The 23,693-nt window shown below is 39.0% G+C and overlaps 2 protein-coding genes across 3 annotated transcripts; both read right to left on the reverse strand.

Annotated features, from left to right (window-relative positions):
• Nucleotides 1–5,978: 5,978 nt before the first annotated feature.
• Nucleotides 5,979–9,364, reverse strand: LOC119188479. 2 transcript variants are annotated; one of them, XM_037437841.1, is made up of 4 exons: nt 9,224–9,364; nt 7,309–7,366; nt 6,448–6,508; nt 5,979–6,393 (listed from the first exon to the last, which is right to left on the reverse strand). In XM_037437841.1, the coding sequence occupies exons 1-4, from the start codon at nt 9,251–9,253 to the stop codon at nt 6,156–6,158; spliced, it is 387 nt and encodes a 128-aa protein (XP_037293738.1). In that variant the 5' UTR covers nt 9,254–9,364; the 3' UTR covers nt 5,979–6,155. The 2 variants fall into 2 exon arrangements, with proteins under 2 accessions (XP_037293738.1, XP_037293707.1); XM_037437810.1 differs by having other exon boundaries at nt 5,979–6,508; nt 9,224–9,362.
• Nucleotides 9,365–11,712: 2,348 nt separating this feature from the next.
• On the reverse strand, nt 11,713–15,021 carry LOC119193859 (circumsporozoite protein-like). Its single transcript, XM_037447731.1, has 3 exons — nt 14,899–15,021; nt 13,000–13,057; nt 11,713–12,187 (listed from the first exon to the last, which is right to left on the reverse strand). The coding sequence occupies exons 1-3, from the start codon at nt 14,989–14,991 to the stop codon at nt 11,820–11,822; spliced, it is 519 nt and encodes a 172-aa protein (XP_037303628.1). The 5' UTR covers nt 14,992–15,021; the 3' UTR covers nt 11,713–11,819.
• Nucleotides 15,022–23,693: the final 8,672 nt, after the last annotated feature.

Consider the following 23,693-nt stretch of genomic DNA (forward strand, 5'->3'; position numbering starts at 1 on the left):
TTAAGGAAACAGATACCAGAGTGGGGACGGAGTGAGAGAGTAATAGGTAGAAAAAGAGTGAGACAGGAATATAAACGCGTAGAGGGGAATATAGGCATCACGTAGCTACACGTATTAAACTTTATCGATGAATTTTTGTTACTTCGGCTAGTGGAAATCATCAGATTATATATTTTTCGTAGTCCTTGAATTATTTCCTTCAAAATAAAAAAATTAGCCACGCTCGAGAAAGTCGAGATGCCGTTTTTTACAACTTTATAGCCCTGCCTTTTCTTTACGTCATACCCAAAATGTCAGATTAGTGAACTATATACGTTCTTACATGTAACTAAATCATCCTACCTTAATCTGACACGCTCGAGAATTTCTGATGATAATTTTTTTTAACTAATCTGATCTTTTATCCTTGACAGGCGGCCATATATGTAAGGCCAATAATGGGTGGAAGTATTTAACTGGGTACAAGGTATCCCCTGTACATTAATCTGCCGCGCTTTAGTTAATCCCGAATTCCCGCTTGGGCTCCCCTACTATAAAGAATAACACATCGTTTTAGAAAATCAGAAGTGTTTTCTCCTGGGATTTGAACCTGCGGACATTCGTCTCGGCAGTCCATTCCACACCCAATTAGGCTATCACAGCTTTTATATTGATTACTACAAATTCGTATACTTACTAAGATCTATGTTCAATAGATTACCCAGGAATGGCACAGGTGTGGCTTGGCTGAGAGCTACCTGCAAATTTAACAGTTTATATTACTATTATCATAGTTATATAAATGTATCAGCCTTGATGAATATTTTATTGAGTTACTACTGGTGGTAGATCTCATATGTGAAAGGCCGCCTGGATAGGTACCACCGCAATGTCTGTTTCTACCGCCAGCAGTGTATTCTCACTATTGTGTTCCGGTTTGAAGGATATGTAGCCAATGTAACTACAAGACATAATAAGAGTTAACATCTCATGTCTCAGGATGGCGAGCGAAGTGGAATACCAAACAATACTTGGTAATTCAAGGTGTTGGTGTTTCTAATGTTTATGGATCGTATCGCTTACCATCAGGCGAACGGCAAGCTCGTCCCGTCATTCAAAGCATCAAAAAAGATTACAACTGCCAATCTCGGGTTCAATCATGAGTCGGGTAAAGGGATTTTATAATCATCAGCCCGGTGTCTAGAATTTGTGCACGACATTGTTACAGGCTCGCCACCTATCATATCATGAAATACGGACGATAAAAAGAAAATATATAGAAGTCAACATCTTTAGTGCTTAAAGCGACCAACTAAGATAAAACCGTTGTAACACATTAAAATAAAACTATTTTACGGATTTTATCGCGGTATTTTATATTCCAGGTGATCCGGCAAACGTGGTGTTGCCATATACATTATTACAAAAAAATATTTTTGTAGTTAAATAAAATTATAAGTATTAAAATCACGATAAAAATAGGGGTTGATGGTAGAATGGTGAAAATGTATGATTTTATGTATTTTTAATGCCAAATCATAAAATTGAAGTTGAAATAAATTTTCAATTTTTTTTTTGTGGGCCACCCTTATCATTTAGGGCTTTAAAATATATTTACGACCGATTCTCAGACCTACCAATTATATCCAAAAAAAATGCATAAGAATCGGTCGAGCCGTTTCGGAGCAGTTTTCAGACTAACACTGTGACACAAGAATTTTATATATTAGAATTTCTCCTGACGTTTTGAAGACTTTGCAGCCTTCGTTCAAAATTTAAGACACTGTGAGCTCATTCTGCGTAGATCGGACCGTCAACAGCTAAAATTTAAACACAACTTGTTTAAATATAAATATAATAAGTGTATTTGTAAAATGTAGGTAGATATTATAACTTTGACTTTACGGATGAACAACACCTCAGTCCCCCGTGACTATGAAGGCTGCAGTCTTCGAAACGTCGGGAGAAAATAATAATATAAAGACCGCGAAAAACTCCGGAAAATAGTTTTATTTTAAATTTTTATTTTCAATAAATAAATGAAATTCTATAAGCAGAAATATAATGACTTACCAGCGCGAACAGGAATGGCAGACAGTTCATGTTGATTGTTTTCTCGTCGATGACTTGAATGATCCCTCGACTTGCAGCATCTTTATACACATGCACTATTTGCAATTTACAAAAGTATGCACTTGTATCCACATTAAATACAATAAAGTTTAAACGTTCTTAATAAATAAAATGATATATTATAGCGTAAACGACAATGGAATTAAGTGAAAAACACGCGACGCATTGATACAAGTGTTTCAAGTTTCCTATAAATAGAGTCCTTGAAGCGAGATGCAGAAAACAACGCGATGCATTATGCTTCCATATTATCACCAGTGGCGGTTCTTCTATAGAAGCCCAAAAGCCTGACTTGCCTTAAAATTATTAGCACAAAACGGAATATGGAACAATAATCGTAATTTTACGGTCGGTAGTAAAATTAAAAATTCCCCGCGCTTAGTGTCGGTGCACCGAGCCGATTCGCCTCGAGCGCACCTACAAACACACTAATACACCCTAACACAACCACATCTAAACCGTATCAGTATGCAGCATTTCATTTTTAATATAAAACACGCGCACAAAATATATTCCATCACTCTCTCTTGCGTGGGCTTCCATGAAGCTTTCTGCCATGGTTTTTTCTCTTGACACTTATAGATTGAATACGGATAAAATCCTACCACACACATATAGCTATAGTAAGTGCTATAGCAAACAGTAATAGAAATAAAGCCATGCTTTATAAACAGTGTTGCCAATTCTTTTGCACTTCTACTAATATTAAACATTTATTCTAAATAATATTCCTTATTTGGATGAATAATCTTTTATTTTTCATGTATATTTAATGATTTTAGAATAAACATAATTACATTTACATAGTAATAATTACTTTTCGTATAATTTTAGTAGAAATGTTGAGTATAATTTGCGATTAGTAACTGGCAACACTAGTTGTTTGTTTTGATTGAGCCGGCGACACATTTTTAAAGTTTTTGTGTTTATTACGTGTTTTTGAATTATTTAAAACATTTAAATATAAAGAAGATGAGTAAAATTATACCTGATAATAGTTTCAAGTGTGTGAAAGTTTGATAGCCGAGAAGAAAGTAAATTTGTTAGGTTATGATGAAAAACAACATTCAACAAGCTGGCGAGAGGCGCGAAATGTACTCCTGAGTTGAAGAATCTTATAAGTTATTTAGTCTAGTATCCAAAACTAATTGGCGTGATGGATACTTCCATACGAACAAACATTACCTAAGTTGTATTGGCTTTGCACATTTTTCTCGAACGAGACAAGTGTTTGGGATACTTATTTTAAGGATAATAATTTAATCGGCGCTGTATGTAAGAGATATTCCAATTTACAAAACATACAAACGTAATAATTTCGGTAAACAGCGAAATGGAACATTATTTCAGCAATTAAGTAGGTACTGTAGGTAGATATGTGACGAAATTTCAAAATAAAACATTGCGCGTCGACACTCGACAATCGTTGTATTGTTATTTGTTCCGAGATTGGTTGATAATTGATATAGGTAATTTAACTTCTTTTAGAGGTATTGACGGGTCAAATTTTTTCAACACTAGTTTTATGTGAAACGGAGACGAATTTTTGTACTGCTTTGGCTTACCCATACCCGATATGGTAGGCACGCCACTGATTATCACGAACTGTTAAAAAAATAATTAAGAAAAATAAAATGCTTTATTCATCACGTAGGCGAATATAGTTGCGCTTATGGTACCTCAAGGAACACGAGATTGCCTATAATATAAAAATAAATCGCTGAATGTGTTGCTAAGCGCAAATCTCGAGAGCAGTTGAACCGATTTTTGCTAATTCTTTTTTTTATTCCTTGAAGTACGAGGATGGTTCTTACGGAGAGAAAGATTTAAAAAGATGCCTGAAAACGTCTAAAAATAATACTTTTCTATACTCCCATACAAAAGATTCGTAACAATACTGAAAAATCAATTTGAACTTTAATACCATACTATAAAGTTTAAGTGTAAGTGGAGGGGTTCCGGAAAGGCAAAACAATTGAGTGACATTATATGTAATGATGGAAAGAATTTTAAATGTTTTATAATTTTTATTTTTTGATATAATGTAATTGTTGACTTATCAATTATCTTTTTTCTTTTTTTATCTTACTAGCTGACCCTGTGACCCGAATAGCAGAATAAGTATTGAAAAAAAAAATGAAAGAATCGACTGTTAGGCGGTACGAAGTTGGCCGGGTCAGCTAGTAAGTAATAATAATACCCCTTAGAAATTAACTCGCGATTAACGTGAAAGTTATATAACCGGGCAAATTGGTAATATCGGAGGTAATCTAAATATATATAACTCAAAGGTGACTGACATAGTGATCTATCAACGCACAGCCCAAACCACTGGACGGATCGGCCTGAAATTTGGCATGCAGGTAGATGTTATGACGTAGGCATCCGCTAAGAAAGGATTTTGATTAATTCTACCCCTAGGGGATAAAATAGGGGATGGAAGTTTGTATGAAACTTTGTCAATTTTAAACCGATCGGGCTGAGACTTTGCATGCATAAAGCTACTATGACGTAGGCATCCCCTAAGAAAGAATTTTGATAAGTTCCACCCCTAAGGGTATAAAACAGGGGATAAAAGTTTGTATAAATCTTCTTAGATTTTCGACTGATTGCACTGAAATTAAAGATTTGAGCTACTATGACGAAGACGTTCGCTTAAATAGGATTTTGATAAATTCAACCCCCATGGGGATAAAATTAGTTTGAACCTACCAGTACCGGGAAAATATGTAGCAAGACTTTTATCATACAGTGGACTTTAATCCCGAAAAACTCCTTCACGCGGGCGAAGCCGCGAGCAAAAGCTAGTTTTATTATAAAATTTAATGCAATTCCCTAAATAACTTTTATACGTTTTACAGAGCCTAGGAACAACAAGTTAGTAGTAGTTAGCGATGACGAGCAGGCCTAAATAAAGAGCCAACACACCGGTATGGAACAAAAACTATATTAAATGAAATCTCACCATAACAGTGAAATCTGTGTAACTCGGATCTCAAGAGACCTAGGATTTTGTGAAGCCTGTATAACTGAGTTTTCAAGAGATCTAGGATTTTGTGAAACCTGTATAACTAGGATCTCAAGAAACGTAGGATTTTGTGAAACCTGTATAACTCAGATCTCAAGGGACCTAGGATTTTGTGAAACCTGTATAACTGGGAACTTAAGGAACCTACGATTTTGTGAAACCTGTAAAACTGGGATATCAAGAGACCTTGGATTTTGTGAAGCCTGCATAACTAGGATTTTGTGAAACCTGTATAACTGGGATATCAAGAGACCTTGGATTTTGTGAAACCTGTATAACTGAGATTTCAAGAGACCTACGATTTTGTGAAACCTGCATAGCTGGGATTTGTGAAACCTGTATAACTGGGATATCAAGAGACCTAGGTTTTTCGGAAACCTGTATAACTGAGATCTAAAAGAAACTAGGATTTTGTGAAACCTGTATGACTGAGATCTCAAGAGACCTAGGATTTAGTGGAACCTGTATAACTGGGATATCAAGAGACCTAGGATTTTGTGCAGCCTTTATAACTGGGAACTCAAGGAACCTAGGATTTTGTGAAGCCTGTATAACTGGGAACTCAAGGAACCTAGGATTTTGTGAAACCTGTATAAGTGGGAACTCAAGGAACACAGCAATCATGCTAGATGGCGACAGACGATACTCGATTGCGAGAGCAGAATTTGCACAGCATATATACCACCACCGAATAGGAACCGTTGGAGGGCTACGGCCGGTTACAAGTAACATCTGCCTAACTGGAAATCTTTCCCTTCCATAGAAGAACGTCACCATCTGTTCCTCTACAGCAGTGTCTACTTTAACACCGAAAAAGAGTCATAATAAAACAATCAAATGGATGCAACTGAATTATATTTTGAAGAAATTTAATCAAATTTGACATAAATCAAAAAACATGAACCGTGCTTTGAAATTCAAAGGTTATAAAGAAACGTCTATGCTTTACTGGCTGACGTTACCGACGGTGCCTCCGGCATTAGCACCGGCAGCAGCAGGCACATTGGCTTGAGCGTCAACCTGAGCACCTTGGGGCATGGCGGCATTGGCTTGCTGTTGTACTGCACCAGCTGCATTTCCGGCAGCGTTGCCAGCGGCATTGGCTTGCTGTCGTACTGCACCAGCTGCATTTCCGAGCAGCGTTGCCAGCGGCATTGGCTTGCTGTTGTACTGCACCAGCTGCATTTCCGGCAGCGTTGCCAACGGCATTGGCTTTCTCTTGTACTGCACCAGCTGCATTTCCGGCAGCGTTGCCAGCGGCATTGGCTTGCTGTTGTACTGCACCAGCTACATTTCCGACAGCGTTGGCATTGCCTTGTGCTCTTTTACTACCGCCTATGCTAAGACGTGTATTTAGAATTGGAATATCTGGAATGAAAAATAAATGTTTTACTTTTCGTGTAATATGTCATGAGATAATGATAGGCTATGAGGCGAAGTTCGAACACCTCCAAATCTCCGACTTGAATGAACAATAACATCGGCCCTGCATTATATACTATCCCATTGCTAGGCCTCTACTGAGAGGTTTTAGGTTAGTACACTACGTTGTATTGCAAGTCACACACCTCCGAAAATTCTTAGAAACCCCTCATACGTAGCCTCACATTTAAGGTCAGAGGACCCTATTCCGTTTACGTATATCCGTCTATTATCGTGTCTTCTAACAAAGCTGTCCTTAATATAGAACGCCCGTAGTTGCAAAAATACGGATTCGCCCTCGTAGACGGACTACGGCCCCCTGAAGTAATAAAAACACTTTACAATTGTGTTCTAATCCGCTTGTGAGGACATTTACCTCATCTTTTAAAAATCTAAATTATGCGTGTATTGTCGGCATGACCGTGTATTATGTACTGTCCCAATGCTGCACGGGCCTCCTCTACTACTGATAGTTAGGCCTTAGTCCACCACGCTGTAGCGCGGGCAGACTTCACACACCCCCAAAATGCCTATAGAGAAATTCTCAAGTATGCAGGTTACTTCACGATGTTTTCCTTCACCATTAAAGTAAGCGATAATTCATAAATAATAACACAATTTTTTGCAAAATCAGGTGTATGTTCCCCTGGGATTTGAACCTGCGGACAGTCGTCTCGGCAGTCCATTCCATACCCAACTAGGGTATCGCGGCTTCTATATTTATTATTACAAATTTTTATACTTACCAAGATCCAAGCCAAGTAAACCGAGTAATGGTTCAGGTGCGGCTTGGCTGAGAGCTACCTGCAAATTTAAAAAAATATATTCATATAATAAATAATGAACAAGAATATTCACTGATTTCGCCAGCGTATCATCATCATCAGCCCCAGGATGTCCACTGCTGACCATGGGCCTCCCTCAAAGATTTCCAGATTGACCTATTGTAAGCGGCCCGCATCTAGCGACCTCCTGCTACTTTTATGAGGTCATCTGTCCTCGTGGGTGGACGTCTGCTGCGCTTTCCAGTTCGTGGCCTCCACTCCAGAACCTTCTTGCCCCATCGGCGATGAGTTATGCCATATATAATACAATAATATGTATATTGTCTCACTACTGGGCACGAGCCTCCTCTACTACTGAGAGAGATTAGGCCTTAGTCCATCACGTTGGGCTAGTGCGGATTGGTAGACTTCACACACCCTCGAAATTCCTATAGAGAACGTCTCAGGTATGCAGGTTTCTTCACGATGTTTTCCTTCACCGTTAAAGCGAACGATAATTCACAAAGAATACACACATGATTTTAATAAAAATCAGTGGTGTGTGCCCTTGGGATTTGAACCTGCAGACATTCGACTGGGCAGGCCGTTCCACACCCAACTAGGCTACCGCCGCTTTTTCATATAGTTATACCATATGAAATGTCTTAAATATGTATTCTATGAAGAACGTTGTGGGGTATGCAGTTATATAATGTTCCTACTAGATTTAGTGCCTTTTGTATTTGTACGCTGTGTAACTGTTTGTTCTTCCTAATAAAGAAAATAAATAAAATATTACTATTACCACCAGTAAAGAGGCATGTTTCGAAACTAGACTTAGTCACGAGTAATTTCGCTTATACTCTTATTTGGGATCTAAATATTTTAAGTGCTTTAAACCTTTACTTTAAATTGGCTATAAAATCTCACCCAGAATACTGGAACATTGAAATAAAACTATTTTACGGATAATATCGCGGTTTCATTTATATTTTTACTAGTTGATCCGGCACACCTTCTGCCAATACATTATTTCTATAAAATATTTGTGTAGTTAAATAAAATTATAAATATTAAAATTGCGGTTGGTGGTAAAAGAGAGAAAATTTATGGTTATATTATGTATTTTTTAATGCCAAATTATAAAAATATCAAACAAAAAAAAATTGTGCAAAAAATATTTTTATGTTTTTGTGGTGGGTCACCCTGATTAGTTGGGGATTTAAAATATAGCTTACTACCGATTTTCAGACCTACCAATTATACAGAAACAATTACACAAGAATCGGTCGAGTAGTTTCGGAGGAGGTCGAAAACTAACACTAAGACATGAGAATTTTATATATTAGATTTTCTCCCGCTTTTGATGAACCGATCTGCGCAGAATGAGCTCACAGTATCTTGAATTCTGCGTAGATCGGACCACCCAAAGCAAAAATAAAATAAAATATGCATAATTGTGAAATGCGGTGAGATTATGTGACTGACTTTTCGGATAACCAACAGCTCAGTCCGCCACGTGACCATGAAGGCTGCAGTCCTCGAAACGTCGGGAGAAAATTGTAAAATAAAAATCCGCGACAAAATCCATAAAATGGTTTTATTTTAATATCTAACATTCGCGATAACATAATAAATCATACCGTTGTAAAACCACAACGAATTTAAGTATTCACATTTATTAGGATTGAAGTAATGTGGAAAATAAAGTTTATGTTCATTGCATGAAATTAATGCGGATAAAATTTTGCAAAAAATTGACAAAATCCTACCATGATCATCTCTCACTCTATCTGGTAGAAAATGCATGTAGCATTAAGTCTATACTTTTGTCTATGAAGTGCTAAATTAATAAATAAATTAATGAAATTCTATAAACAAAAATATAATGACTTACCAGCGCGAACAGGAATGGCAGACAGTTCATGTTGATTGTTTTCTTGTCGTTGACTTGAATGATCCCTCGACTGCTGCAGCATCTTTTATACACATGCACTATTTATAATTTACAAAAGTATGCACTTGTATCCACATTAAATACAATAAAGTTTAAACGTTCTTAATAAATAAAATGATATATAGCATATACGACAATGGAATTATATGAAAAACACGCGACACATTGATACAAGTGTTTCCTATAAATAGAGTCCTTGAAGCGAGATGTAAAGCGAAAACGACGCGATGAATTATGCTTCCATATTATCACGAACTGTAAAAAATAAGTATTTAAAAAAAATAAATGCTTTATTATCGAATATAGTTGCGCTTATGATAACTCAAGGAACACGAGATCATCTATAATGTAAAAATGAATCGCTAAATGTGTTGCTAGGCGCAAATCTCGAGAGCAGCTGAACCGATTTCGCTAATTCTTTTTTTATGTTTCTTGAAGTACGAGGATGGACGAAGAGAAGATTTAAAAAAAATGAATGCCTGAAAAAGTCTATACATGATACTGTTCTATATTCCTATACAAACGATTCGTAATAATAACTACTTAAAAATCAATTTGAACTTTAATACGATACCATAAAGTTTAAATGTTAGTGGAGGGGTTGCGGGAAGGCAAAACAATTGAGTGACGTTAGATGGAATGATGGAAACAATTTTAAGTGTTTTATAATTTTTATTTTTTGACATAATGTAATTGTTGACTTATCAACTATCTTTTTTCTTTTTTTTCTTACTAGCTGACCCGGTGTCCCGAATAGCAGAATAGAGCAGGCCTAAGTAAAGAGCCAAGGCGCCGGTTCGGAACAAAATGAAATCTCACTATAACAGTGAAACCTGTATAACTGAGATCTGAAAAGACCTAGGATTTTATGAGACCTGTATAACTGGGATATCAAGAGATCTAGAATTTTGTGAAACCTGTACAACTAGAATTTCAAAGGACCTAGGATTTTGTGAAACCTGTATAACTAGAATTTCAAAGGACCTAGGATTTTGTGAAACCTGTATTATAAGGATTTCAAAGTACCTAGGATTTTGTGAAACCTGTATTACTAGGATTTCAAAGGACCTAGGATTTTGTGAAACCTGTATAACTAGAATTTCAAAGGACCTAGGATTTTGTGAAACCTGTATAACTAGAATTTCAAAGGACCTAGGATTTTGTAAAACCTGTAATTACTAGGATTTCAAAGGACCTAGGATTTTGTGAAACCTGTATAACTGAGATTTCAAGAGACCTAGGATTTTATAAAACCTGAATAACTAGGATCTCAAGGGCCCTAGGATTTCGTGAAACCTGTATAACTGCAATTTCAAGAGACCTAGGATGTTATAAAGCCTGTATAACTAGGATCTCAAGGGACCTAGGATTTCGTGAAACTTGTATAACTGAGATTTCAAGAGACCTAGGATGTTATAAAACCTGTATAACTAGGATCTCAAGGGACCTAGGATTTTGAGAAACCTGTATAACTGACATTTCAAGGGACCTTGGATTTTATAAAACCTGTATAACTAGGATCTCAAGGGACCTAGGATTTCGTGAAACCTGTATAACTGCAATTTCAAGAGACCTAGGATGTTATAAAGCCTGTATAACTAGGATCTCAAGGGACCTAGGATTTCGTGAAACTTGTATAACTGAGATTTCAAGAGACCTAGGATGTTATAAAACCTGTATAACTAGGATCTCAAGGGACCTAGGATTTTGAGAAACCTGTACAACTGATATTTCAAGAGACCTAGGATTTTATAAAACCTGTATAACTGGGAACTCAAAGAAACTAGGATTTTGTGAAACCTGTATAACTGGGATATCAAGAGACCTAGGTTTTTGGAAAACCTGTATAACTGGGATCTAAAGGCACCTAGGATTTTGTGAAACCTGTAAAACTAGGATATCAAGAGACCTACGATTTTGTGAAACCTTTATAACTGGGATCTCAAGAGACCTAGGATTTTGTGAAACCTGCATAACTGGGAACTCAAGAGACCTACGATTTTGTGAAACCTGTATAACTGGGATCTCAAGAGACCTAGGATTTTGTGAAACCTGTATAACTGGGAACTCAAGGATCCTAGGATTTTGTGAAACTTGTATAACTGAGATTTCAAGGGACCTAGGATTTTGTGCAGCCTTTATAACTGGGAACTCAAGGAACCTAGAATTTTATGAAACCTGTATAACTGGGAACTCAAGGAACATAGCAATCACGCTAGATGGCGACAGACGATACTCGATTGCGAGAGCAGAATTTGCACAGCATATATACCACCTCCGAATAGGAACCATTGGAGGGGCCACGGCCGATCACAAGCAACATCTGCGTCACTGGAAATCTTTCCCTTCCATAGAGGAACGCAAGCATCCGTTCCTCTACAGCGGTGTCTACTTTAACACCGCAAAAGAGTCATAATAAAACAATCAAATGGATGGAACTGAATTATATTTTGAAGAAATTTATTCAAATTTGAGATAATTCAAAAAACATGAACCGTGCTTTGAAATTCAAAGGTTATAAAGAAACGTCTATGCTTTACTGGCTGACGTTACCAACGGCGCCTCCGGCATTAGCACCGGCAGCAGCGGGCACATTGGCTTGAGCGTCAACCTGAGCACCTTGGGGTATGGCGGCATTGGCGTTATTTTGTACTGCACCAGCTGCATTTCCGGCAGCGTTGCCAGCGGCATTGGCTTGCTGTTGTACTGCACCAGCTGCATTTCCGGCAGCGTTGCCAGCGGCATTGGCTTGTTCTTGTACTGCACCAGCTGCATTTCCGGCAGCGTTGCCAGCGGCATTGGCTTGCTGTTGTACTGCACCAGCTACATTTCCGACAGCGTTGGCATTGCCTTGTGCTCTTTTACTACCGCCTATGCTAAGACGTGTATTTAGAATTGGAATATCTGGAATGAAAAATAAATGTTTTACTTTTCGTGTAATATGTCATGAGATAATGATAGGCTATGAGGCGAAGTTCGAACACCTCCAAATCTCCGACTTGAATGAACAATAACATCGGTTCTGCATTATATACTATCCCATTGCTAGGCTTTTACTGAGAGGTTTTAGGTTAGGACACTACATTGTATTGCAAGCCACACACCTTCGAAAATTCTTAGAAAACTCTCATACGTAGCCTCACAATGTTTCAGGTCAGAGAATCCTATTCCGTCTACGAGGGTATATCCGTCTATTATCCTGTCTTCTAACAAAGCTGTCCTTCGTTTAGAATGCTCGTAGTTGCAAAAAGACGGATTCGCCCTCGTAGACGGACTACGGCCCCCTGAAGTTAAGTAATAAAAACACTTCACAAATGTGTTTTAATGCGACTGTGAGGACATTTACCTTATCTTTTAAAAATCTACATTATGCGTGTATTGTCGGCATGACCGTGTATTATGTACTGTCCCAATGCTGCACGGGCCTCCTCTACTACTGATAGTTAGGCCTTAGTCCACCACGCTGTAGCGCGGGCAGACTTCACACACCCTCAAAATACCTATAGAGAAATTCTCAAGTATGCAGGTTACTTTACGATGTTTTCTTTCACCGTTAAAGTAAGTGATAATTCATAAATAATAACACAATTTTTTGCAAAATCAGGGGTATGTTCCCCAGGGATTTGAACCTGCGGACAGTCGTCTCGGCTGTCCATTCCATACCCAACTAGGGTATCGCGGCCTCTATATTTATTATTACAAATTGTTATACTTACCAAGATCCAAGCCAAGTAAACCGAGTAATGGTTCAGGTGCGGCTTGGCTGAGAGCTACCTGCAAATTTAAAAAAATATATTCATATAATAAATAATGAACAAGAATATTCGCTGATTTCGCCAGCGTATCATCATCATCAGCCGCAGGATGTCCACTGCTGACCATGGGCCTCCCTCAAAGATTTCCAGATTGACCTATTGTAAGCGGCCCGCATCTAACGACCTCCTGCTAGTTTTATGAGGTTATCTGTCCTCGTGGGTGGACGTCTGCTGCGCTTGCCAGTTCGTGACCTCCACTCCAGAACCTTCTTGCCCCATCGGCGATCAGTTATGCCATATATAATACAATAATATATATATTGTCTCACTGCTAGGCACGGGCCTCCTCTACTACTGAGAGAGATTAGGCCTTAGTCCATCACGTTGGGCTAATGCGGATTGGTAGACTTCACACACCCTCGAAATTCCTATAGAGAACCTCTCAGGTATGCAGGTTTCCTCACGATGTTTTCCTTCACCGTTAAAGCGAACGATAATTCACAAAGAATACACACATGATTTTAATAAAAGTCAGTGGTGTGTGCCCTTGGGATTTGAACCTGCAGACATTCGACTTGGCAGTCCGTTCCACACCCAACTAGGCTACCGCCGCTTTTTCATATAGTTATACCATATGAAATGTCTTAAATATATGTTCTATGAAGAACGTTGTGGGGTATGCAGTTATATAATGTTCCTACTAGATTTAGTGCCTTTTGTATTTGTACGCTGTGTAACTGTTTGTTCTTCCTAATAAAGAAAATAAATAAAATATTACTATTACCACCAGTAAAGAGGCATGTTTCGAAACTAGACTTAGTCAAGAGTAATTTCGCTTATACTCTTATTTGGGATCTAAATATTTTAAGTGCTTTAAGCCTTTAATTTAAATTGGCTATAAAATCTCACCCAGAATACTGGAACATTGAAATAAAACTATTTTACGGATAATATCGCGGTTTTATTTATATTTTTACTAGTTGATCCGGCACACGTTCTGCCAATACATTATTTCTATAAAATATTTGTGTAGTTAAATAAAAATATAAATATTAAAATTGCGGTTGGTGGTAAAAGAGAGAAAATTTATGGTTGTATGTATTTTTTCAATGCCAAATTATAAAAATATCAAACAAAAAAAAATTGTGCACTATATATTTTTGTGTTTTTGTGGTGGGCCACCCTTATTACTTAGGGGTTTAAAATATAGTTTACTACCGATTTTCAGACCTACCAATTACACAGAAACACTTACACAAGAATCGGTCGAGTAGTTTCGGAAGAGTTCGGAAACTAACACTAAGACACGAGAATTTTATATATCACATTTTCTCCCGCTTTTGGTGATCCGATCTACGCAGAATGAGCCAACAATGTCTTGAATTCTGCGTAGATCGGACCACCCAAAGCAAAAATCTCAGAACAAGAACAAGCATAGAAGGAATCTAAATTACCCTCATATACTTATCCCATTTTTTCCAATAGGCCAAAACCGTTGAAAATAACGAGACAAATATTATGTTGCTAAGGTCGGTTTGCGTACATTGTTCAATAATCAAATGGTTACTTTTGGTCCTCTTTACGATGACGAATTAAAAAGCAAATAAAATGTCAAATGTTCCAACTTGCCAACCTCAAAAAAATGTCACAAACGCGCCCACTCTGAGGCAAAAATAAAATAAAATATGTGTAATTATGAAATGCGGGTAGATTCTGTGACAGTATTCTTGATCCAATTTAAAGTAAAGGCGTAAAGCACTTAAAATGCATATGGCATTAAGTCTGTATACTTTTGTATATGAAGTGCGAAATTAATAAATAAATTAATGAAATTCTATAAACAAAAATATAATGACTTACCAGCGCGAACAGGAATGGCAGACAGTTCATGTTGATTGTTTTCTCGTCGATGACTTGAATGATCCCTCGACTTGCAGCATCTTTTATACACATGCACTATTTGAAATTTACAAAAGTATGCACTTGTATCCACATTAAATACAATAAAGTTTAAACGTTCTTAATAAATTAAATGATATATAGCATATACGACAATGGAATTATATGAAAAACACGCGACACATTGATACAAATTTTTCCTATAAATAGAGTCCTTGAAGCGAAATGTAAAGCGAAAACGACGCGATGAATTATGCTTCCACATTATCACGAACTGTAAAAAAATATTTTTTTTAAAAAATTAATGCTTTATTATCGAATATAGGTGCGCTTATGATAACTTAAGGAACACGGGATTATCTATAATGTAAAAATGAATCGCTAAATGTGTTGCTAGGCGCAAATCTCGAGAGCAGCTGAACCGATTTCGCTAATTCTTTTTTTTATATTTCTTGAAGTACGAGGATCGACGAAGAGAAGAATTAAAAAAAAATGCCTGAAAAAGTCTAAACATAATACTGTTCTATATTCCCATACAAAAGATTCGTAATAATAACTACTTAAAAATCAATTTGAACTTTAATACTTACGATACCATAAAGTTTAATTGTTAGTGGAGGGGTTGCGGGAAGGCAAAACAATTGAGTGACGTTAGATGGAATGATGGAAAGAATTTTAAATGTTTTATAATTTTTATTTTTTGATATAATGTAATTGTTGACTTATCAATTATCTTTTTTTCTTTTTTTATCTTACTAGCTGACCCGGTGTCCCGAATAGCAGAATAGAGCAGGCCTAAATAAAGAGCCAAGACGCCGGTGCGGAACAAAATGAAATCTCATTATAACAGTGAAACCTGTATAACTGGGATCTCAAAGGTCCTAGGATTTTGTGAAACCTGTATAATTGGGATATCAAGAGACCTAGGATTTTGTGAAACTTGTATAACTAGGATTTCAACGGACCTAGGATTTTATGAAACCTGTATAACTGGGATATCAAGAGACCTAGGATTTTGTGAAATCTGTATAACTGAGATCTCAAGAGACCTAGGATTTTATGAAACCTGTATAACTGGGATATCAAGAGACCAAGGATTTTGTGAAACCTGTATAACTGGGATATCAAGAGATCTAGAATTTTGTTAAACCTGTATAACTAGAATTTCAAAGGACCTAGGATTTTGTGAAACCTCTATAAGTGGGATCTGAAGAGACCTAGGATTTTGTGAAACCTGTATAACTGAGATCTTAAAAGACCTAGGATTTTGTGAAATATGTATAACTGGGATCTTAAAAGACTTAGGATTTTGTGAAATCTGTATAACTGGAATCTCAAAGGACCTAATATTTTTATAAGTTATAGAGACAGGTTTGAAATGGCAGTTGCCTTATATATACAGCAATTTTTGCTCTTCAATATTATTACCCCTGTGATCTATGTATGTAGCAAACAAATTTTACTTAACTTAGCAAGCAAATATGTACAAGTATCTTTATCAAGTATTCATAAATTGCACAACATTACTATGTGATCGTCAGCTCTGTTACTTTTTTTATTTTACGATTCTATAAGTAGGTTTTTTGTTACCCTGAGAAATAGTTGATTTACCCTAGCAGGGGTAATTACCTCCAAGTTAGGAAGCAAGGCGATAGCCTCGTTAGTTGTGGAACGGACTGCCGACACGAATGTCCGCAGGTTCAAATCCCAAGGGCACATACATCTGACTTTTCTAAAATTATGTGTGTTTTCTTTGTGAATTATCGCTTGCTTTATCGGTGAAGGAAAACATCGTGAGGAAACCTGCATACCTGAGAAGTTCTTTATAGGAATTTCGAGAGTGTGTGCAGTCTACCAATCTGCACTAGGCCAGCGTGGTGGACTACGGCCTAATCCCTCTCAGTAGTAGAGGAGGCCCGTGCCCAACAGTGGGACAGTATATAATACAGGGTTGATATTATTATTGATTATTATTATTATCGGCAAACTTTAACCTTGTGCTTATTTTCTATAACTAATAAATAAAATAAAAAATAAATTACTTTATTTATCACGTAGGCGAACAAAGTTGCACTTATGATACGTCAAAACAAAGAATAAGAATAATTATTATTTCTAAACAACTATTAAAATCACTTATATAACTATGGAGATTTTAAATTAGGGATAAAGTTTATACAAAAGACTAGGTACAAACCGAAGTAACCAGCTCGGGCTGGCAAGTAGGGGAAATAGAAGGGTAACGCGTCGCGATCCTCACCGGTGAGGACATGAGCCCTAGCCTAGCTAACCTACCAGCCTTTCACTAGCTACCTAAGTGATGACTACCCGAAGAAGAAAGGCAGAAAGAAACTCCGGGCTTTCTTTTTGTCATCAATTGTTCAGTACTTCTTTTGTATTTTTTCCAAGTCTTTCTTGTACATAGTCACAATAGTTATATAAGCTAATGCACGCACATCACCGTTAACATGGGATAAGATGAAATCCAATCGACTAAACCTGGAGCGGCATAAAATAAAATTAGCGATAGCAAATAAAAGAGAACATAGATTCATACTTAAATAACGGCGTACAGCGTGCATTCGCCTACATTTACAATCATAGTTTTCAATCATGAGAAAAGAAAAAAAAATAGTGATATTGAACAGGCAAACACAACATGATCGGGTGGTCGTCTTTCAAAAATTACATTTCATTAAGATATAATATATAAGATAAGATATTTTGTTACCTTACTTATTGATGATATATTTCATCACTATTGCAAATTGTTCGGCTACGAGTTTGCTAATTATTTCTGGCAGGCTCTCACAGAGCTAGTTGAAGCTTTTCTGATCCGCTAATTTGTATATTATTTTTTCACAATATGCTACCAACGAATCCTAAATTACTTTGGCCATATTGCCCGAAGACAGCCAGAAAACTTTGGCAAACTGGTGGTTGTAGGGAAAATAGACGGTAAAAGACCTACCGAGCACCTACCCGTTGGTCTAATCAAATAAAAAGTATAGCAGGACTTCCATTACCATTGCCCCGAGGAAAACTGAAGACAGAAAAGCTTGGAAGCAGCTTGACACCGTTAAGAGGTTTCAAGACGGACACGACCTTCAATAATGAAGAATACGATCAAGAAGTGATTTATCGGGAGAGACTTATTCGTTCCAGTATTACCAATTTTGGTTTTGATTCTGTGTTGAGTTTTTCTTGCATTGTTACATTGCTATTCTGATTATCTGTAGAATTTATGCGGCTTGGTTTCTGCAGGCACTTCTTCATCAACTTGCTCGGTGTTATTGAGTTCTTGTTCATCAATTTTGTTGATTTCTTCGGTAGCTATTTCTGTTTCCGTAGCCACTGCATCGGCAGCTTTTTCGGTGAAATCAGCTTCTTGTTCAACAACTTCCTCGATTATTTCGGTTTCGGTAGCTTAGTCGATGAAATTAGCTTCTTGTTCAACAACTTCTTCTGTAACTATTTCGGTTTTTGTAGCCACTTCTCCAGCTTGCAGCAGATATGTGCATAGTACTATTTTGTCATCATAGCTATAGTACATATTTATTTTATTTAATTTAGGTTAAGTAATTTTTGTATAAAATTTTAACGGCGCCCAGTGAGGATATTTGGAACCAAAATACGACAGCACGAATCTGTTTTTTGCCGTTAATCGTCACATGATTGTAAATATATACTTAAACGTGGATATTTGGCACAATTCTTTATTTTTCGAGCTCAAAGTACAGCATCTTATTTGAATACATACAAAAGAACGGTGTTTTCTCTTATAAAATGTCAATACAAGTGTGAATTAATTTGTGTAGTATACGTTTACTCAAATGGTCGGCGGAAATTTATGTTAAATTATTGTTTTCTCATTGCCTCGGTGGCGTAGTTCTAATATACACAGTATGAGTGCGACTACCGCGCTGGGGCCCTGGGTTCGAATCCTGGATCAAGCCAAAATAATTGGGACTAAGTTTTCCCATCTAAAAAATTGTTCAGTTACAGCTCGGAGTCAGGAAGATGGCGGTGTGATACCGTGCCCTGCAAAGGACGTAAAGTTGTTTGTCCTGCGCCCGATCTCTCTCCGGTTATGTCGTCGTCTCACCGGACTATAAGAAGGAACAGAGAAGGCTACATGTATTTCACAAACTTGTGCACTATAATATCTCCTGCGTGGCTGATTTCCGTTGAGATTGAATGGCTGGAATTCAGTTAGGGAGGAATCAAAATCAATTGTGGTATAAATTGGGTACCAAAGCATACACCAGAACTTATCTAAAACTTATAGAAGTCCGGAAATTGAACAGACCGGCGAGACGAAAGTCCGCCATTGTGGCGAAAGACGAAATCTTCCGAACATGAACCCGACACTGACTTCTCAATTAAAATTTTGATTCTAATGCACCATAATAATAAGATTGAGACATGAATGGCAAAGTAAAAGAGGCTATTAAGCAAGAATGTTGGGTTTGATTCCTCAGAATAAAACTATGAATATTTAACAATTTGATTTATTTTCTCTTAGAGTTCGTAGGCAATCAATACTAAGTCATTTTCTTTAAAAAAATATATATAGTATAAATAGTATTTATACGTTTTAGTAACATACAGGAACTAACATGTGTGAATACTATTTATACCATCGGCTCAGCGATCCAAAGCGACTCTTGGCTTCGGAAACGAGTCTCCCAGCTGTCCCTGTTCTGCGCCAGCTCTCACCAATTGATTCACTATGGTGCTATATAATTAACATATGAACGCCTAATACCCATGTAATTCTAAATTTCGCCTTTTCTTCAATTCCTACTCCTTTCAAGTGATAAGGAAGGATTTCACTTTTTTCATATTACATTTAAAACATTTATCATCCTGGAATAGAATACTCTCATGTCTATTTAATATCTCGTAAACTATTATGTTTTAAGTTGAATTTATACCGTTTTAATATCAAGGGTATGGTTATTCAATTATTGGCTTGAAGTTGGTGCAGGTCACCTACCATATCGCTCTAGCGGTATCTGGGTCATCCCATTGCCCAGCGACCTGTTGGTCGATTCAAATATACACCTTTTACTTTCCGATCTCCCATGAAATAATAATCCTAAATATAAATGCGAGGGGGGAAGGAGTTTGTGAAGATGGATGGAGTCCACCACGCTGTAGTGCGGGCAGACTTCACACACATTCAAAATACCTATAGATAACTTCTCACCGTTAAACTAAGCTAGCCCCTCTAGTCCTGGCTAAGACGGCGGTCAAGACAACGGTATAGCAGGGGGTGCGAAAAATCCTCGGACAGGTGCGATAAGCCGCCCATACCAAATTACCCTAGAATAGGGGGATACTTACCTGTCATTACTGTAATTAACCCGACGACCGCCGCACACGAAGAGCCAACCAGGACCTGAAACAAAAGAAAAAATTAAAGATTTTCAGAAATCGAACTCAATAAAAGGAGAGGTGCAGAAAGCACTAATTTACTTATTACTGACATCGTAAGCCATATACACTTACGACAAATCAAGACACACTCAAGTAGTGAGAAACATTTTTTGACTTTATATATTATATTTTTTTTTATTTTGACATATTGTGACGCGTTCCCCCGACAATGTTCGGAATACGTACCCCGGCTAAGGACGCAGGTGCCAGATCCAAAGAAAGGACACCGGAAAAGACCAGTCCTGAGAAAGTAAAAGCCACTGTAGCGCAGGCCCGACGCAGCATAGAATCACGAATGGAGAAGGAGGAAGATCAGAGAAAAACCGCCGGACCTGCGCAACAGAAGGCAAAAGGGGTTCCGGCGCCGTCTGCCGCCCCGGCTCAGACGCCGGAAGGAATAGGGAGGGTGGCCGAGGCACGATCATGTCTGGTGAAGGTGAAGCTGCAGATAGGAAACAGTCGGAACCTGAAGACCGACATCAAAAACGATGTGCTGGCGGCCACCGAAAGGCTATATGAGCTGGTGAAGGAGGCAGAGGGTGTCGGAAAACAAAAGAAAAAGGACGAGGCAAAGAAAGGACAAGGGCAAGAGACGGGCAAAGACAAGGAAGAAACACAAAGTAGAAGAGAAGAGGAAGAAGAAAGAGGAAAGATAGAAAAGGAATTGATAGAAAAACTAGAGGAGCACGGAAAGATGTTAATGGAAAGCAAAAAAGAAATGGAAAGGATCAAGGAGGAAATGAAGAAGAGTAGGGAAGAGATGGCAGCGCACAGGACATACGCGAGTGTAGCAGCCGGCCCACAAAGAGAGAAACCACTCAGTGTGGCAACGGCGCTACACTCGATTGTAGTGTCATCCAAAAATGAAGAGGAAACGGGAGAGGAAGTTTTAAATCACATTAGGAAAACAGTTAAGGCAAAAGAAGAGGGATTAAAAGTGGACAAAATAAGAAAAGCAAAGGAACGGAAAGTGATCATGGGATTTGAGGATAGGAAGGAGTTGGAAAAAGTAAAAGGAAAATTAATAAGGGAGGGGAAAAACCTACATGTACAGGAGGTGAAGAACAAGGATCCCCTGGTAATTATCAAGGACCTGCTGAGCTGCCATACCGATGCGGAGATTCTCGGTGCAATAAGGGCCCAAAACAAGCAGGTTTTGGGCCAACTAGATGAGGAAGCGGATCGAATGGAAATTCGATACCGCAGGAAAGCGAGGAACCCATTGATGGCCCACGTCATCCTGCAGGTGTCGCCCCAAATTTGGAAGCGGTTCACAGATGCGAGGGCGCTGCATATAGACGTGCAGAGAGTCAGGGTAGAAGACCAGTCCCCCCTGGTCCAATGCTCGAGATGCTTGGGCTACGGACACGGGAGGAGGTTCTGCCGTGGCTCTCTGGACGCGTGCAGCCACTGTGGCGGGTCGCATCTGAGAGCGGAGTGCCCGGACTGGATGGCGGCTGCACCACCAACGTGCTGCAACTGCCAGAAGGCGAAGTTCACCGACACCGGGCACAACGCTTTCAGTGAAGACTGTCCGGTACGACGTAGATGGGATGCGTTAGCCCGGTCCGCCATAGCTTACTGCTGAGGTGGTCTCCACGGCCCCGAGCCCAGCGATACCCGACACCGACTCCGGCGTCAGGCCATACCTGGTGGCGCAGGCCAACCTCCAAAGGAAAGCACTGGCAATGCAAGAATTGATGCAAGGAGCTGCAGTGAGAAGGATGGCCTTCGCCCTGATCCAGGAGCCATACGTCGGAGGAACCGGTCAGGTGAAGAACTACGGGTCCGCCAGGATCCTCCAGTGCGCGAATGGGGAGGCCGGACCGATCAAGGCAGCCATAGTGGTCTTCGACCAAAATATGGATGCCTTGATCTGCCCGGAACTCACCACAACTAATATTGTCGTGGCCAAAATTCGCACGAGCGACTGGGGAGGTCGTGGCGGTCTCGTACTACTTCGAACCGGACCGGCCGGTTGACGGGTATCTCGACCATCTGAGAGCAATATGCCAAACGCTGGGCCCGAGGCGCCTATTAATAGGGGGAGACGCCAATGCGAAAAGCCTATGGTGGAGCCAGGAGATCGACCGAAGAGGAGAGGAGGTGACCAACTGGCTGGATGAAGCCGGGCTCCAAGTGCTGAACGAAGGTACAACTCCGACGTTCTTCACGGTCAGAGGAGATAGGGCATACTCCAGTCAGGTGGACATCACCGCCTGCTCGGTCGATCTCTTGGGTCGAATTCGTAACTGGACAGTAGAGGAGGACCTGACGAGCTCCGATCACAACACGATCACTTTTGAAATTACAATGAAACAGGAAAATCAAATTAAAATTAAGACAACAACGAGAAAATACAATACTAAAAACGTAGATTGGGAAAAATTTGGAGAAACAATTTTAAATTTAAAACAAGAAAATAAAATAAATAAAGAAGAAATACATAAAATAAAAGATAAGGATAAACTTGAAAAAGCAGTAGAAAAATATATAGAAATTATAATCAATGCAAGTAACAATACAATACCAGAAAGAAAAAACAACGCAAAATACAAAATACCGTGGTGGTCAAAGGAGCTCGACAGGTCCAAATCAGAAATGATGCGACGAAAGCGCAGAATAAGATGGGCGGCACCAGTTAGGAAGGCGAGGACCATAAGGGAGTACCGAGAAGCCAAGCTGATATATGAGGAAGATGTAAAGAAAGCCCAAACAAAAAGTTGGATGGATTTCTGCGGGAAGCAAACAAAGGAAGGACTGTGGGATGGGATATATCGAGTAATGGGCAGGCTGACTAAGCGGCACGAAGACGCGCCACTCGTGAGGGACGGGCAAACCCTGGGTCAGGAGGAATCGGCAAGATTCCTTGCCGAGAGGACTGTTGCCAGTGATGGGAAAGATCCTGGAAAAGATGCTGGTGGGTAGGCTCAAATGGCACATCCTCCCGAGGATGAGCCACCGCCAATACGGCTTTATGCCACAAAGGGGCACCGAGGACTCCCTCTATGATCTGATGAGTCATGTCAGGGCCAAGCTTCGACAGAAGAAGGTCCTGATTATGATATCGTTGGACATAGAGGAGCCTTCGATAGCGCCTGGTGGCCGGCTATAAAGGTCCGGTTGGCGGAAGAACGCTGCCCACCAAACATCAGATGGTTGGTCGCCAGCTATCTGGATGATCGGATGGTCAGGGTTCGGTATGCGGGTGCCGAGTCTGCACGCAGGACCGTTAAAGGTTGTGTTCAAGGCTCTATTGGGGGGCCGATCCTGTGGAATCTCCTCCTCGACCCCCTTTTACAGGGTCTCGAGCG

This window comes from Manduca sexta, chromosome 1, assembly GCF_014839805.1.
Source record: "Manduca sexta isolate Smith_Timp_Sample1 chromosome 1, JHU_Msex_v1.0, whole genome shotgun sequence".
Taxonomy (NCBI): domain Eukaryota; kingdom Metazoa; phylum Arthropoda; class Insecta; order Lepidoptera; family Sphingidae; genus Manduca; species Manduca sexta.

Bases quoted from the DNA above. Each gene is read 5' to 3' on its own strand.
- LOC119193859 (XM_037447731.1), bottom strand. From the start codon at position 14,991: ATGTGTATAAAAGATGCTGCAAGTCGAGGGATCATTCAAGTCATCGAC. The intron at 13,058-14,898 runs GTAAGTCATTAT...TTAAATTTGCAG, and splicing joins TGCCATTCCTGTTCGCGCTG to GTAGCTCTCAGCCAAGCCGC. The intron at 12,188-12,999 runs GTAAGTATAACA...TTTTCATTCCAG, and splicing joins TTTACTTGGCTTGGATCTTG to ATATTCCAATTCTAAATACA.
- LOC119188479 (XM_037437810.1), bottom strand. From the start codon at position 9,253: ATGAACTGTCTGCCATTCCTGTTCGCGCTG. The intron at 7,367-9,223 runs GTAAGTCATTAT...TTAAATTTGCAG, and splicing joins TGCCATTCCTGTTCGCGCTG to GTAGCTCTCAGCCAAGCCGC. The intron at 6,509-7,308 runs GTAAGTATAAAA...TTTTCATTCCAG, and splicing joins TTTACTTGGCTTGGATCTTG to ATATTCCAATTCTAAATACA.